This window comes from Hippocampus zosterae, chromosome 14 (genome assembly GCF_025434085.1).
Source record: "Hippocampus zosterae strain Florida chromosome 14, ASM2543408v3, whole genome shotgun sequence".
In the NCBI taxonomy this organism is placed as follows: Eukaryota; Metazoa; Chordata; class Actinopteri; order Syngnathiformes; family Syngnathidae; genus Hippocampus; species Hippocampus zosterae.
Window position 1 is genome coordinate 13,378,934 of NC_067464.1, and position 14,112 is coordinate 13,393,045.

The 14,112-nt window shown below is 39.2% G+C and overlaps 1 protein-coding gene across 6 annotated transcripts in view; it reads left to right on the forward strand.

Moving 5' to 3' along the window:
• Positions 1-2,444: 2,444 nt before the first annotated feature.
• The window catches only part of ralgapa2 (Ral GTPase activating protein catalytic subunit alpha 2), a 93,998-nt gene continuing 82,330 nt past the window's right edge, over positions 2,445-14,112 (forward strand). For 5 of the 6 annotated variants that reach the window (XM_052086487.1, XM_052086493.1, XM_052086489.1 and 2 more), the window contains exon 1: positions 2,445-2,743. In XM_052086487.1, coding sequence (XP_051942447.1) covers positions 2,638-2,743 — 106 coding nt within the window. In that variant the 5' untranslated portion in view covers positions 2,445-2,637. The remainder of the gene's footprint in view (positions 2,744-14,112) is intronic. The other variant, XM_052086490.1, reaches the window with a different exon arrangement.

Genomic DNA, 14,112 nt, shown 5'->3' on the forward strand with positions numbered 1-14,112 from the left:
ATACAAATATTTGCCCCACCCTGCCCTGCCATTGTGGTTCACATAAAATAATGCATTTATTAAAAAGATTGAGTTTTTACAGAATACAGTATCTGGTCTACATTTTCCCACCCCCTCAATATCAATCAATTGATTATGTTTGATTTCACTTAATAACAAAACAAAACAACCAAAAACAATTTAAAGAACATGATTTTAATTCCACCCTAAATTAATCTGTTTTTGCTGGACGGCCCCCTTTAAATGTTATTAAAATTAAGTTTCGTACTTTGGACCAGGAAAACATTGACAATTAAGCTCTATCATATGTGGTCTGTCTGTTTGTTGCTTTTCCAACTTCTTGTCTAGAAAATCACAATCTTTGATACATGATGGACCTTCTCTCCTCCAGATGAAGAAGGGTATGCCCCAGGGATGTGTTTTGTGATCTCTGTTGTTCTGCCTGTATGTAAACAATCTTTGGGACAATATTTTGAATACAGTTATTTTTATGGTGATGATGCAGTCTTATGGAACTCATCCTATTCATTGGTATACATCCTTGAATTCCTACAGACAGCCTTTGATGTGTTCCAAAACTGTAATGCATCTTAAACAGGGGGTAATTCCAACTACAAAGAACTGATTACCAACGACCAATCACGGTTCAGCTGTCTTCTGAAGCTGAGCCATGATTGGTCATTACATGAGCCCGAGGAACTGTGATGTCATTATCAGTCAACAGCAACTCAGAAAATGGCCGCCTCCTGAGATTGACAACAATGGGTGGATTTTATTGTTTTAACTCCTATCCCACAAATGCCATAATAATCAGAATGCAGTGTTTCAACTCGGGTGGCTGCAAAGAACATATTGTAAAAAAAATTCGGGGGGTTGACTTCCCCTTTAAAAATACAGTATGTGAATCTCAATTAGACTTCTTTACATGGTTAAATAAAGTACAAGGACAAAAAAAAGTTTGCAGTGCGTTGAATACATGTTGACATTTTAAACCCTGTTGTTTTTATTGTGCGATAATGCATTAGAATACTATTTGATGTACCGCGAGCTGTGCGCTTACATGTTTCTGCAGGTACATCGTAATAAATAAGAATATCATAGAAAAGTGCATTTATTATCGATGACAACATTTTGTTCAATTGAAAAAATGAAATGTGTGTAATACAGATTATTTAAAGATATGGGCCGAGGCTAATTCATAACATTTTTGAATATTCAAAATCATTTTTGTTTGTTCCTTGTTTTGTATGTTTTTCAGATTTCTTTTAATGGTGAATTTGGAGTTTGTGTTAAGATACAGTGCTTTCGCAAAATCATAATTACAATTTTTGAACTGAACTTTTTTATTACAATACAGTATTGAAATTTACTGAGATGCACCTGTGCTCTATGTGTACACATGCAGTATTATAATGTATCATACACTATACTCACAATAAGTACAAAATATTTGGCTATTAGGCAAAGTATCAGAGTGAACCTAAAATGCAGTTTAGTACAACCTTTACGAGTGAACTTAATCGCTCTGTCAATGTTTGTGTGCACGTTCAGCTGTTCAGTATGTCACTACTTCTCAAACAAAGAGTTAAATGGCAGTGTTCTGATTCATTGAGAATTTGTGTTTAAACAGTCTTCATCATCATGCTATTCACATTTTTTACACTGTGCTTATCGTCACAGAGTGTCATCAGGAGACACAGCGAGGCTGGAGACAGAAGAATTTCAAGTCCTTGGAAAGATGGACAACACAACACCTGTTGTGGATTTTACCATTCAACTCTTTGCTCGAGAACAGCAAGCGGTGCAAAAGGGTACCAATGGACTTCTGCATTCAAAAGTTAAGAGAAGTCACATTACATTCGCATTCAAAAGGTTATATTATATTTTAGGTTCATTCAATTCATATGACAAGCCAATATCCCCAATTTTCCAAGCCGTGCGTCACTGATGTTATCTGCATATTAATAAATTATATTTCCCAACTTCATTTAACACTTGCAACTTACCATCCCATTTTACGTCAAATGTGCGAACACAGCATGTCTATCTGACGTATGGAATGCATCATTTCCGGGAACATTTGCTGTCGATCAATTTCCTCTCGTGACTTTGTATTGCAAAACACCAGGAGGCGCTTCGGAGCCATGAGTCGTTAACCGCAAATACAGTGTAACATTTATTTTGTTGCATAAAATCGACTCGCAAAAGATAAATTTATATATATATTGATTTTAGCTACCAAGCGTGTTTTACTTAGTGGGCTTTTTAATGCACGATTGGAGAACTGGGAATGTGAAAAGTGTCATCTTTAAAAAATTGCATATACAATAATATACAGAATAAAAGTATTACGGGTAACTGAAAGATTTCAGTTTAAATGAAAACCGTCCACAGGTCGATGCAAATATAACGTTATAAATCAGTAGGCGTACTCATGTAGACAGACCACTCGTCGCTGTCAGACGCGCTTCCGTGTTTACACTCCAGCAGAAAAAAAGAAGGGGGTGGGAACACTGGCGGCTGTTGGGCGAATGTTTACCGAGCGAGCATCGAGTGGTGGTGAGGGAAGTGACAGTCACACTGGAGCCTCGGTAACGACACAGGTGATCGGCTTCCACGGTTGTATTTGACAGCGGAATGTTCACTCGAAGGGGCCATGGAGACGTCAAGAAATCTACACAGAAAGTTTTGGACCCAAAGAAGGATGTTCTGACGCGGCTGAAGCACCTGCGCTCACTGTTGGGTGAGTGAAATGATACCGTGCTTTTTTGTTTTTTTAATTCTGCATCGCCGATCGAGGCTAAGCTAGTCGAGCTTGCTAGCTGACACCAGTCGACTAGTCTTGCAGGCTGGCTGTCTGTCAGTGACTGCTCACTTTACTAAGCCGGCTGGCAGGTTCCGCACATGTCCAAAATGGCTCGACTCGCACCCTGGCATGTTATGCACGCCGCTCTCGCCTCCGTGCATTTTGCTTGGAGGAACAATAATCTATTGTGATGCAACGTGGGTGCTAGCTCCCCTGCTAACAAGGCTGACAATGCTAACTGACCGTCCTTCGTTAGGGCATCAGTTTCCTGACTGCCTGCCGGAACCATTGTTTTCATTTGTTCTTTTGTCTTTCCTGGTAATATAGCATTAATTCCTGTCAAATGTCCAACAATTGCACAACTACGAGGCAATTTAGGCTTCAGGTTGACATGAGAATACTAATAACTCATCTTCTTTGCCTGGAGCAACTGATCTCAACTTGCATACCTGGAGATTATGCATTTGAAAATGATACTACAATTGACGTTCTGTTAAATTCCTGTGCACATTTATCTAATGAGCAAGGATATTAATTACATTACAAACTGTATTTGGGAAACATTACAGGAGTGGAAGATTTATTTATTTATTTTGCCAAGCAATTATAACATTGTTACCTCACCTTTGCTGATCCATGGTGCATATTTTACATTACAAAAACCCACCTCCTGAGGTGAAATATGTTCCTTCTGACAGTAAATAGAAGAGCATTTAATTGGTTTTTCTGTCGCTACATCTTTTTAGTGCGATTGTTTTCTTTGTTGTAAATAATAATCGTTTTTGGACCATTTAATTGAAATGTATAGGGTTTGTAGTTTGTTATGCAGTAGAGTGATACCGCAGCATGCTTGCAGGGGATTTTGAAACATTTTGCCTCTATCCTCATATCGCTATAACACATTACAAACATACCAGTAGAAACATAAGACTGCAATTTACAACCAAAATAATAAACTTACTACATTGTTGAATAAAAGTTGTAGGATAGACGTTTCTTAAAACTGGGCATTAGTATCTTAGTAAAGGCAGAATTGAAATATATGACTCTTCTATGATAAGATTTTGTGGTGTGCGATACAAACAAAATCAGATTCTCCTTATATTTCGATTTTTTTTATCGCAATAGCTATATTATATTATATAGTGTATATTAAGTAGTGGCATTTTTCTCCTATGTTTGATCCCTGTATGCATAAAACACATTGTTATATAAAAGCATAATAAAATGAATGTACGATAAATAAAAATACAATAAAACACAAAATCCAGTGGGAAAACTTACCATTCATAATATCTAGTTGTAAAACCAGTTTTTGAGGAACTCAACTCATTTTGCGTGTAGGTTCACGTGTTGTTATGTAATTTACAATGTTGACTACATCCAAAATCCTCTACCGGTGCCTCAGCAAGTATTTGTGTGTGATGAAAACACGCTGCCACAAAGGATGAGCATTGCTACAGTCACATTAGCCTTCATTCATTGCACAAACTCAGTTTATCAAAGTCAGTTCCAAAGTAACATAACTGCTGCCTCTTTAGCACGTCTTCCCAGCGCCTATTCTACAGGCATGACTAATCAACCCACATTTAATCGAACTGATCTATGCGTGTAAAACTTGGATTGAGCGTTGGTCATGCCTCGAGAGTGAGGGAAAACAATGATGTAATAGAAAGGCAACTGTTGTGTTATCATATTGGACGCTATATTCATGTACCAACAGAATTTAATACCCCACACATCAAAATGACGATGTAAGGTTACGTTGTATGCTCAACGTTTTTATGTCGCTCTAGAATGTTTATTGTTGTATCGCACGACTTTAATTAAATGTGTAATTGTTGCTTAACAATGCCTGCAATATTTGTCTTGAATTGCAAAGGATGATGTCAACGTGATACTGTATTCATTGATCATATATATTTTTAGAAAAATGCATATGTCAGGGTTGCAGAGTGCCTCTAAATGGTGGCATGTACTACTACAAAATTTGTCATCTACTTGCACGTGTGACCAAGAAATTTGTATTTGCAGATTTTTTTTTTACCGGTAATACTTGAATATTTCCGATTGCTGACAAACCTCTGCCCCACAATTCCTCCCATTTATCAGCAATATAGTGAAAATGAGTGGAAATGTGAATATTTACTTTGCAAGTCAATTTCGAATTCATGTGCGCACCTAAATTTGAGTTTGGTGTCCACCGCGGAGCCCTGCATATAAACTTACAAACAGTACAAATTTCTTCAATTCAATTTAATTTCAGCAAAATAGCTCTACACCTACTTTGGATGACTGTTAGCATATGGTGGACTCGATAACATTTGCCCTTTACACAGACAAAAGTGGGTCAGTGTGTACTCGGCTGAAAGTGTGTAGATGGAAAAGGTTGACTCTAGGGAATTATGGGAAGAATAAATGCAATTAATATCAGGGCAATAGGCGCTTTCTAAACTGGATCTTATTAAAAGTATGCCGGGACTCAATTTTTCTTCTGCACACAAATATTGCTGTATCGCAGGTCCTCGATTAAAAGTTGTGGGGATTCTCTTCGGGGGGGGGGGGGGGGGGGGGGAATATTGAAGCCAAGTTAAAGGCCATCATAATGCATTGAAGTCATTCCAGTTGAGTCCCTCATATTTTGTCGGCTAAAAAGAAAAACATACAATTCTGTAGATTCCCTGCAGTATTTGATGCTGCTCACGTATTGGAAGCAGATATTTATTTGAAAAAGGTGTTTTTGGAATGACATTCAAAAACATTACTCGAATATCACAATTTATATCACATTGACTTTGGACAAACAGCCACCAAAAAGGTTTATGCTTCTCTTGCAACATTCTTGAAATGTCCTTTGCCGTTAAATATTAAATGTCCCCGTGTGATTGACAGAGTCTATGATTTGATGTAATTACAGTTACCAATTTTTTTTTTTGGGAGCCAAAAGGCAGACCAGTTCAGTGTGTATCCTGCGTCTCACCCAAGGTCAGTTGGGATAGGGGACTTTGGATGAAGATGAGCAGTTTCCCGATGTTTGCAAAAATATATTTAGCATAGAGACAAGCTCAACTGATGCACAATTGATGCTTTTGAACTGTTTTCATATTTTCAAGTACACCATTCTCTGTTTACATTCATCTTTATTCCTTGGACTTCTCTCCTTGGTTGATTTGCAAAGCACTCACATGGGAGGAGTTTCCATACTCCCGACTGGCTAGACTGGCCGAACTGTTGTGAACAATTACGGGATTTGAATGCACATCACATTTGTAGTCTGATGTGGCAATGCACTTCTGCTCACTTTAATGCCTGCTAAGTGCATTGTTAAAAGTTTCATAGTGATATGAGTGAGTATCTCTTGTTCCATCTTGCAACCTGCGGCATCAAATGCCTCTGCATTGCAATAAAATTCTGGAACCGAGTTGTTTCTTCTTCCATTATAGTGCACCTGTCCTTAGTATTTGCTCATGTTGTTTTATGTTCATCAACATCCACTACTGGTATTCATTTCGCCATCGCGGACTATTTGTGCTAGTTGACTGGAAAATGTGAAATACCAGCAGTTTTTTATTATGACGTTATCTGCCCACTATATGTTCTAGACCAGGGGTGCCCAAACTTTTTGGATCGAAGATCTACTTTTCGATCAACTAACCTCCGGGGATCGACCCTTACCGGCGCGCATGCACACAAACACACACACACGCGCGCGCACACACACACACACACACACGCCATGATGAGAAACAGCCTGAAACAGAGGCATGCCACGCACTTTTTCAGCTTGTTAACTATCGTAGCTCACACGTACCGTTTTAAAGTGCTTCCCTGGGCCCTCCTAGATTCCTATTCTTTGCTCGTGCCCTCGGTGAATTCTACAAGACGCAAACTCTGAATGAGAATCATGACGATAAAAGATAGAGCGCAACGGCTCTGATCACAAGCTGCAATTGCAAACTGCTGAGCGCTAACAACTTCCGGTGAGGTAATCACGCGCCACCGTAAATTTAAGATTTACCTGCTTTATTTTATTTTTAAAAAATAGTGAAAATGAGACTGATCAGATGATTAGGGTGCAGTGAATATTAACACAAAAAATATATTACTAACATGTACAAAGACACACAAATGGTTGGTTGTTTTTTTTCTTCTCGACACTCCTCGGATCTACTTGGGACCTGTCTTAGATCTACCGGTAGATCAGGATCTACCTAATGGGCACCCCTGTTCTAGACAGTATGATAGTCAAACAGTCCCCCCCCAAAAAAGCCCCGAGTAATGTATGTACTGTACTGTAAAACAAATTGTAATTGAATTAAATTTGTTCTTCAGCGTAACAGTAATGCATTTAGTCTGTTCAATACACAGCAATGCGATGAAGCTCCAAAATTGAACTCCTTAAAGGTCAAGGTACGTACATATTGGAAACAGACTAATATTTGTGTCTCAAAATTCAAATAAAAACTCAGAGGGCAAGTATGATGCGAGGGTTTCTTCTTCATTTACATTTTTGAGACACCACCAGAGAAGAATACCAGCGATGTCAATGATGTGGCTGAAAGACCCCGACCCCACGATGGTTTAATTTACCAGTGGAATGGTGAGGAGGATCTGAATAGAGCAGCCAATGTGTAGGTGTCACCGAGGTCAGAGATTTTGGGAGCAACAAGTCAATGATGAGCCTTAATTGTCAAACGTAGTATTTGGAGTATTTACTCAAAGCCAGTGTAAATTGCAAGGACAAGCGCAATATGTGGGATGGATGGGGTGCTTGTGATGATGTGGGCAGCTGAGATCTCCCATAGTTGTCCTTTACATAGCAGCTTTGCTTTGAGGCCAAAGAGAAGTTTGTTGCAAATAATCAAATAAGGATGTTAAAAAGACATTGACATGGATGACTGTGTTAAGGGAAAATCTGGTTGGAATATATTGTCCAGATTATTAGTGGGCTCACAAGATGCTTGATATCGCAAAAGTGAAAATAAGTGAAGCGAGTGATGTGATTGATGTGAGCCTTGGATGCTGATGTGTGATCCAGCATGACAAACAAACTCTTGACCATCCTGCACTATTATCAATATGGAGGGACAAAAATGGGAGTTTTGAAAAGGGTAAACTCTGTGTCATTCTCCAGTTTGATTGCTGTTGTGTTTGAGGAAATGATACAAAGGATTTGAATTCCAGAAGACAGTATTTTGTAATTGATGTTGGCTTATTGTTGATTTTGCCAATTCATACTGACGATGAAGAATGGAGAACCAGAATGGAGAATAGCCTTTCAGCGCCATCGCTACATTGCAATAAATTTGTCTTCCCATCATCCTTATATTTTTCCTCTTTGCCATTACTGTTATCATTCTGTGGTGGTTATGTCCAGCGTAAACCTGAAAATGTCTTGATAAAGTCACTCTAATGTTAAAGCCATTAAACGAAACAAGCCCGACAGTAGGTTTGAGCTATTTTCAGAATGGCCCCACATTGTTTTTATGCTCATTGAGCAGATCTGTGGGACAGAGTGTGAAAGCGGCTGCATGTTAAATTGCTGGTCATGCCTGGTTGGATTTGGCTATGGTTGTTAATTATAGGAGGCCAGCAAAGCCACTGCTTGTCTCGCTGCAAGCAGCGCAGAGTCAGAGGGACTGTGGAAATGGATATTCCTCAGACTCTTTTTTTGCACTGAGCCACTCGGGTGTTGACTGTGCAAAATGAGAATGTTTATCTTAGGTAAATAGTTAGCCGGTGCTCAAAGGCGATATCCATCTTATGATTGTCTGTCACCACAAAGAGATTAAGAGTTCAAGAGCAAACACTGGTTAGTCAAGGTCGATAACAACATCCAATGTAGTAGGGAGAATCCCAGAGTAAATCAGAATCAGGTAGTGTCACTAAATTTTAGAAACACTTCTCAGCAATTGGAAGCTGGCTTCATGGAAAAACCAAAAACAAGCGATGCTAACAATTCATAGCTTGTTTTTAAACTGATTATTATTTCAATTTTGTATTAAAATTTGAAAACAATATAATGCCCTACTTTGACCTTTGTGAGGTTTTAGAGACAGGTAGTGAGACCACTAACAAAACTACCTCTGCGGCTGAATTAACAAACACTGGAGTCTCGATAAGCTCCACCCTTAACGGTTATGTTAATGGTCTTGGAGAAATTACTCAAACTAATATCCGATTTGTTGAGGTTAGATTATTTTGCATCTTCTACATTGAAAAAAAATGGTGGTCGCACGAAATCAAGATGCATTTTTAAGTAATATTCATCCATCCATTTTCCGATCAGCTTTATCCTCACAAGGGTCGCGTGGGGTGCTGAAGCCTATCCCAGCTGTCTTCGGGCAGTAGACGGTGGACACCCTGAACCGGTTGCCAGCCAATCGCAGGGCACACAGAGGCGAACAACCATCCGCGCTCACGCTCACACCTAGAGACAATTTAGAGCAGTGGTCCCCAAACTTTTTCCTGTGAGGGCCACATAACTTTTCGCTTGTCTGATGGGGGCACCGGGGTCAGTTTGTAACGGCAAAAGTGTGACTGCAAGAGTACCTAGAAAATAAAAATGTATTGTTTCCCAGAAACCCACTCAAAATCAAATAACTTTTTTTGATACACTCGCGGTATTAAAGACGTCTTTCTTCTCGGGACACACCACCTCTGTGACAGCATTCATGCATTTCTTGACAAACTCTCCTTACCGCTGCTTGCTATCAGTTGAGCAAACCAAAAGCTAGCCCGAACAGATGGCTGGTTCAGCAGAGCTTTGCGTACAAATGTATTTTGCTGAGCTAACGTTCCTCTTTTTAGCATTGGCAGTTTGTCTGCTCTCATTTGCCCATGCAAAACATCGTACTTGTTGTTGTGACGCGATTCATAGTGTCTCCACAGATTGTATTCTTTGAATACCGCCACCGACAGATGAGACAGACAATCTTTTCTTTGCATTGGAAAAAAAATCGTTTCTCAATTTTGGGTTAAATTCCCTGTATTCTGAATAATTTTTTTTCTCTTACCTCACCTTTTTGCCATGATTACGCTCTCTTTGAGAGGGACGGGTTTAGGATTTTTTTTCCTGGGGTTACCAGATAACGGCACAGACCGCAGAATGATGGAACAAATGTCACGTTATATGTGTTTATGAAATTGTTACTAGCTAATAGTTAATCATGAAAATAGTTCATAACTAAGGAATATTTTATTGCAAAAGCCAGATTTTATGATAAAATACAAATATACATAGATGAAAAATAAATCAAAAGACTCTCTGGTATTGTTCAGGGGGGCCGGACCAAATGTGGAGGCGGGCCGGTTACGGCCCGCGGGCCGTAGTTTGGTGATCACTGATTTAGAGTGTTCAATCTGCCTGCCATGCATGTTTTGGGAATGAGGGAGTAAACCGGATGACATTAAATTGTCCTTAAGTGTGATTGTGAATGTGAATGTTTGTTCTGTGTGTGCCCTGCGATTGGCTAGCAACAAGTTCATGTTGTAGCCCGCCTACTGCCATAAGTCAGCAGGGATAGTATCCAGGAGTTGCAGTGAAAGCCTGCACCTTTACATTGTGCGGCCGACGTGCTAACCAGTCGATGTCCGTGCCATCCGTTTAACTGACGTACAGTATATATTTTCAAAATTATTTTAAAGGAGCAGGTATAGTACAGCTGCTCCTTTAATTTGACTGATATATGACAAAATGCTATTATACCTCCACGTGCATTGTGATGAGTGAGAAAATAAAATGGCATTTGAGATATATTGCCTTTGTCGATCATTACGCCCTCCCCGCTATGTGTTTTTCAATTTCTAGTGAAAACCGGCTCCAAGAGAAAAATGAATGTAACGGTGTGGCTGATAACGGCTACACTGTTGTCTGTAGATGACAGTTTGGAGGTCAAGGTAATGTTTTTCCAAGGTTGCTCTTCAGTCTACTTGAATATTCAAATTAAAACGTGTCATTCTGGTGTTACTTAAAATGTATGAGGGATCTTGGGAGGCAAGATCAACTGAGCATGCTTTTTCTTTTAGAGGAAAGTTTAACAAGGTGAAGCGATGAGCACAACACTCAAGCTCTCAACAAGGTCCTCTGTGGGGCTCGAGGGAATGCTGAGATCACTTCTCAAGCTTTTACCCTTTTGTGAAAGTCTACGTCCACAGACTTAATCTCAGAAACTTCAGCCCCTTGTCATCATTTAGCCTCACAATGTAGGTGTAATAGCTTTTAAGAGTTTATTCTTCCAGTGTAGCTTAAGTTAGTGCAAAAAACCCTACACACAACCATCCTATGAGGGGTACTTTTACATGTCTTTATGTAATTTAAAACTTTTCTTCAAAATATTGTTTAAAACATTCTACAAGTAGCAAAAAAGAGCTAAAGCCACAGTGAAGTCTGGACAACTTATAATATTTTTGTTTTGGAGATGGTTGGGACTCCCAAATCATTATCAGATGAGAACACATGGCTTGTGCTCATGGTCGCTTGTAGCAACCGCCCACACGTGGATATTCGCAAACACACGAAACAACCAGCGCATTACTGCGCTTATTTTATTTTTTTTACAATTACAAAAAGGCAACAACAGATCACAGAACACCAAATTAGTTTCCTTTATGACTGCTGTCTCCGGACCAAAAGTTAAATATATGTATACCATTTATTTATAATAAAATAAAAGGATGGGTGGATGCTGAGTCAATGTAGACGAACATAGCCGAAAACATCGGGGGGGGGGGGGGGTTGTCATCTTTGACAGCTATTGAAGACATGTTTTGCAAAACAAAAGAAATTATCGATGTTTCAAGTTCCTATTTGTGCTTTCGTCCCCATCACCTGATACTGTATAGGCATTCCGCCAATTAGCCGCACTGAAAGGAAGTGCATTCACCTTTTGCCAAATGCGGAAACTGGTTTTGCATGCACTTTATTCGTCCAAAATATTAGCAGAGAACTGCAATGCACTGAAAGTGGAGTGCATTGCAGTGCAGTTCTCTGCCAAACACAAAAATGTTATGTATTGTTGTAACAATTTTTTTAAAATAATACTCCCTTGTAGTGTCCAAAACAGAACAATATACATGCATGTGCGGTAGCGGGTCGTTCGTGAGAGGTCGACTGCTTGAAAAGTCGATCTTCGGTCAAAAAAGCTTGGGCACCCCGAGACTAGACCAATTCTTTGTGGTGGATGGTGGCAGTTTGGTTTACACAGCACATCAAAAACCAGTTTGTCTAGTTTCACAGAGTTTGCCAATGTGGCCTGCCAACACTCCATTGGTTGTGGCTGCCTGCCTTATTTAAAGCTAAAATCCACTATAGATTTTTTTATCTAAACATTTGCTAATATACCAGAGATAATCAACTTTAACACCAATTTAACAAAAAAATGTTAATGGTGACATTTTACGAATCTTGTCTTGGTAAATTAGACATTAATCATGACATTAATATTTCAGGTATATGACTGTGTTTAGCGTGTCTCCATTTTTGAGAGAATCAAGCCTGAAGGTGTAAAAAATGGAAGGGAAAATGCATTCCTTAACCAGACGGGCAGCATACGGTGTTTATCAGAATAGAAAAAAAGTAGCATATTGTTGGGCAACACAGAATTGGGTCGATTATTAAAGTGGATATGGGCCTGCACTGAAAAGTAGCAACAGTAATAATTATAATTTATAAAATTGTTGAAATATTTTAGACAAAATGTCGTATTAAACTGATCATATATCATAAAGTTGATATTCCATGGGACTGAACTTTTTATTTGTATTTGTATTTTTTTCTTAAAAAATTGCATTCTACTTTATTGTGATGTCGATTTGAATATGATTAAAAGCTCAGGCCTACTCTAAATGGATTGTGGTTCAACTTTGAGGTACTACTGTAACCAGAATATTCATCAATGACCATGAGGCATGTGTACACAAGGAAGACGAGTAAAATAATCACAGTATCATAAGATTTTCTGAGTTTAATCTCAATAAAACATGGCAGAGGGCTAAAACCCCACCTTACAATTGACTCTCTCTCCGATCTGTGTTAGCTTGTTGGGGTTTTAAGGTGATTAGCTTACTCAAGGAGCCTCTGATTTGATTCTTTAAAAGAGTCCTCTTTGTCTGATTTCCCCTCATCTCCATTTTGGCACCAGTGTGGAGCACCTGCAGTGTCAGCAAGCACAGGGCTAATGCTAATGAGGGTTTTAATATCTGTGTCTCTTTGCTTGTGGTTTGAGCACCACATAGCATATCAATAATGCAGGTGGTAGAAATGGCTCACACTGTGAGCTTCTCAGATTGCTAAATTTGGTTCAGACATGAAATGTGTGTTTAAAAAAAAAAGTTAATTGTGTGTGTGTGCGTGTGTGTGTGTGTGTGTGCATGTGTGTGCGTGTGTGTGTGTGTGTGCTAAGGAAGTATGACGTGAAATGTGGATCTACTAGTGTGATGGCTGGTGTGTAAATAGATCATTGGCTGCTTCAGCTCACAACAGTAGATGACCTTCACCCTCTCCGCAAACAAGCCCAGTGTGCACACTGCTCGTGCTTGTCTGGTATATCCAGTTCAAAGGCAGTTCACAGTAAACCAACAAAAAGATGCACTAATTATTCATCAGAAGATTAGCATAATACCTCTTTGCCAAACAGATGGCTTTCTTCTGTCAAATTATATTCACCACCATGTCGCAGTTTCATAGTAAGCAGCAGTTAAATCTTCGAACTTGTTGTTATTGCTCACATTGAGACCTCCTCCCCCACGTGGTTTGAAGGATAATATTTGCGACATTTCCAAATCCTTTTAGTCAGAGGTTGGAAATTAATGTCACAACCTTTGCACTGCTCTTGGCGTGGGATCTTTATTCTAGTGACGGGTAATAAAATACTTTTGGAGCAGACCATGGCATCATATAGTTCCTTGTAATCCGATGCACCTTATATAAGGTGTTATAGTCTTTATATCCCCCATTGAGTTGTTCCCCTGTTTGTGTTATTATGCCATCTAGTGGTGGTTATTGGCAGGAATCAATTGTAACGTAAAAGGTTTCTGCCTGACACTATTTGATATGTGCAGTCAACAATCCACACGAAAACAGACAACTACTTTGTGAGCTCTGCGCTGCCATTACGAAACGAAGATCATACCAAAAGCATAGTTAACTACTGATGAAACGAAGGAAGAAGGACACAAGCAATACTTCTAAGCAGATTCACCCCCCTGTGAATTTGAGCCCACAAAGTTTGTGTGCCTTTTTGTTGAATCAATTGTCTTCATAACCTTTGTCTTTCATTTATTGTTTTCAAATGCTATTTCAGTTC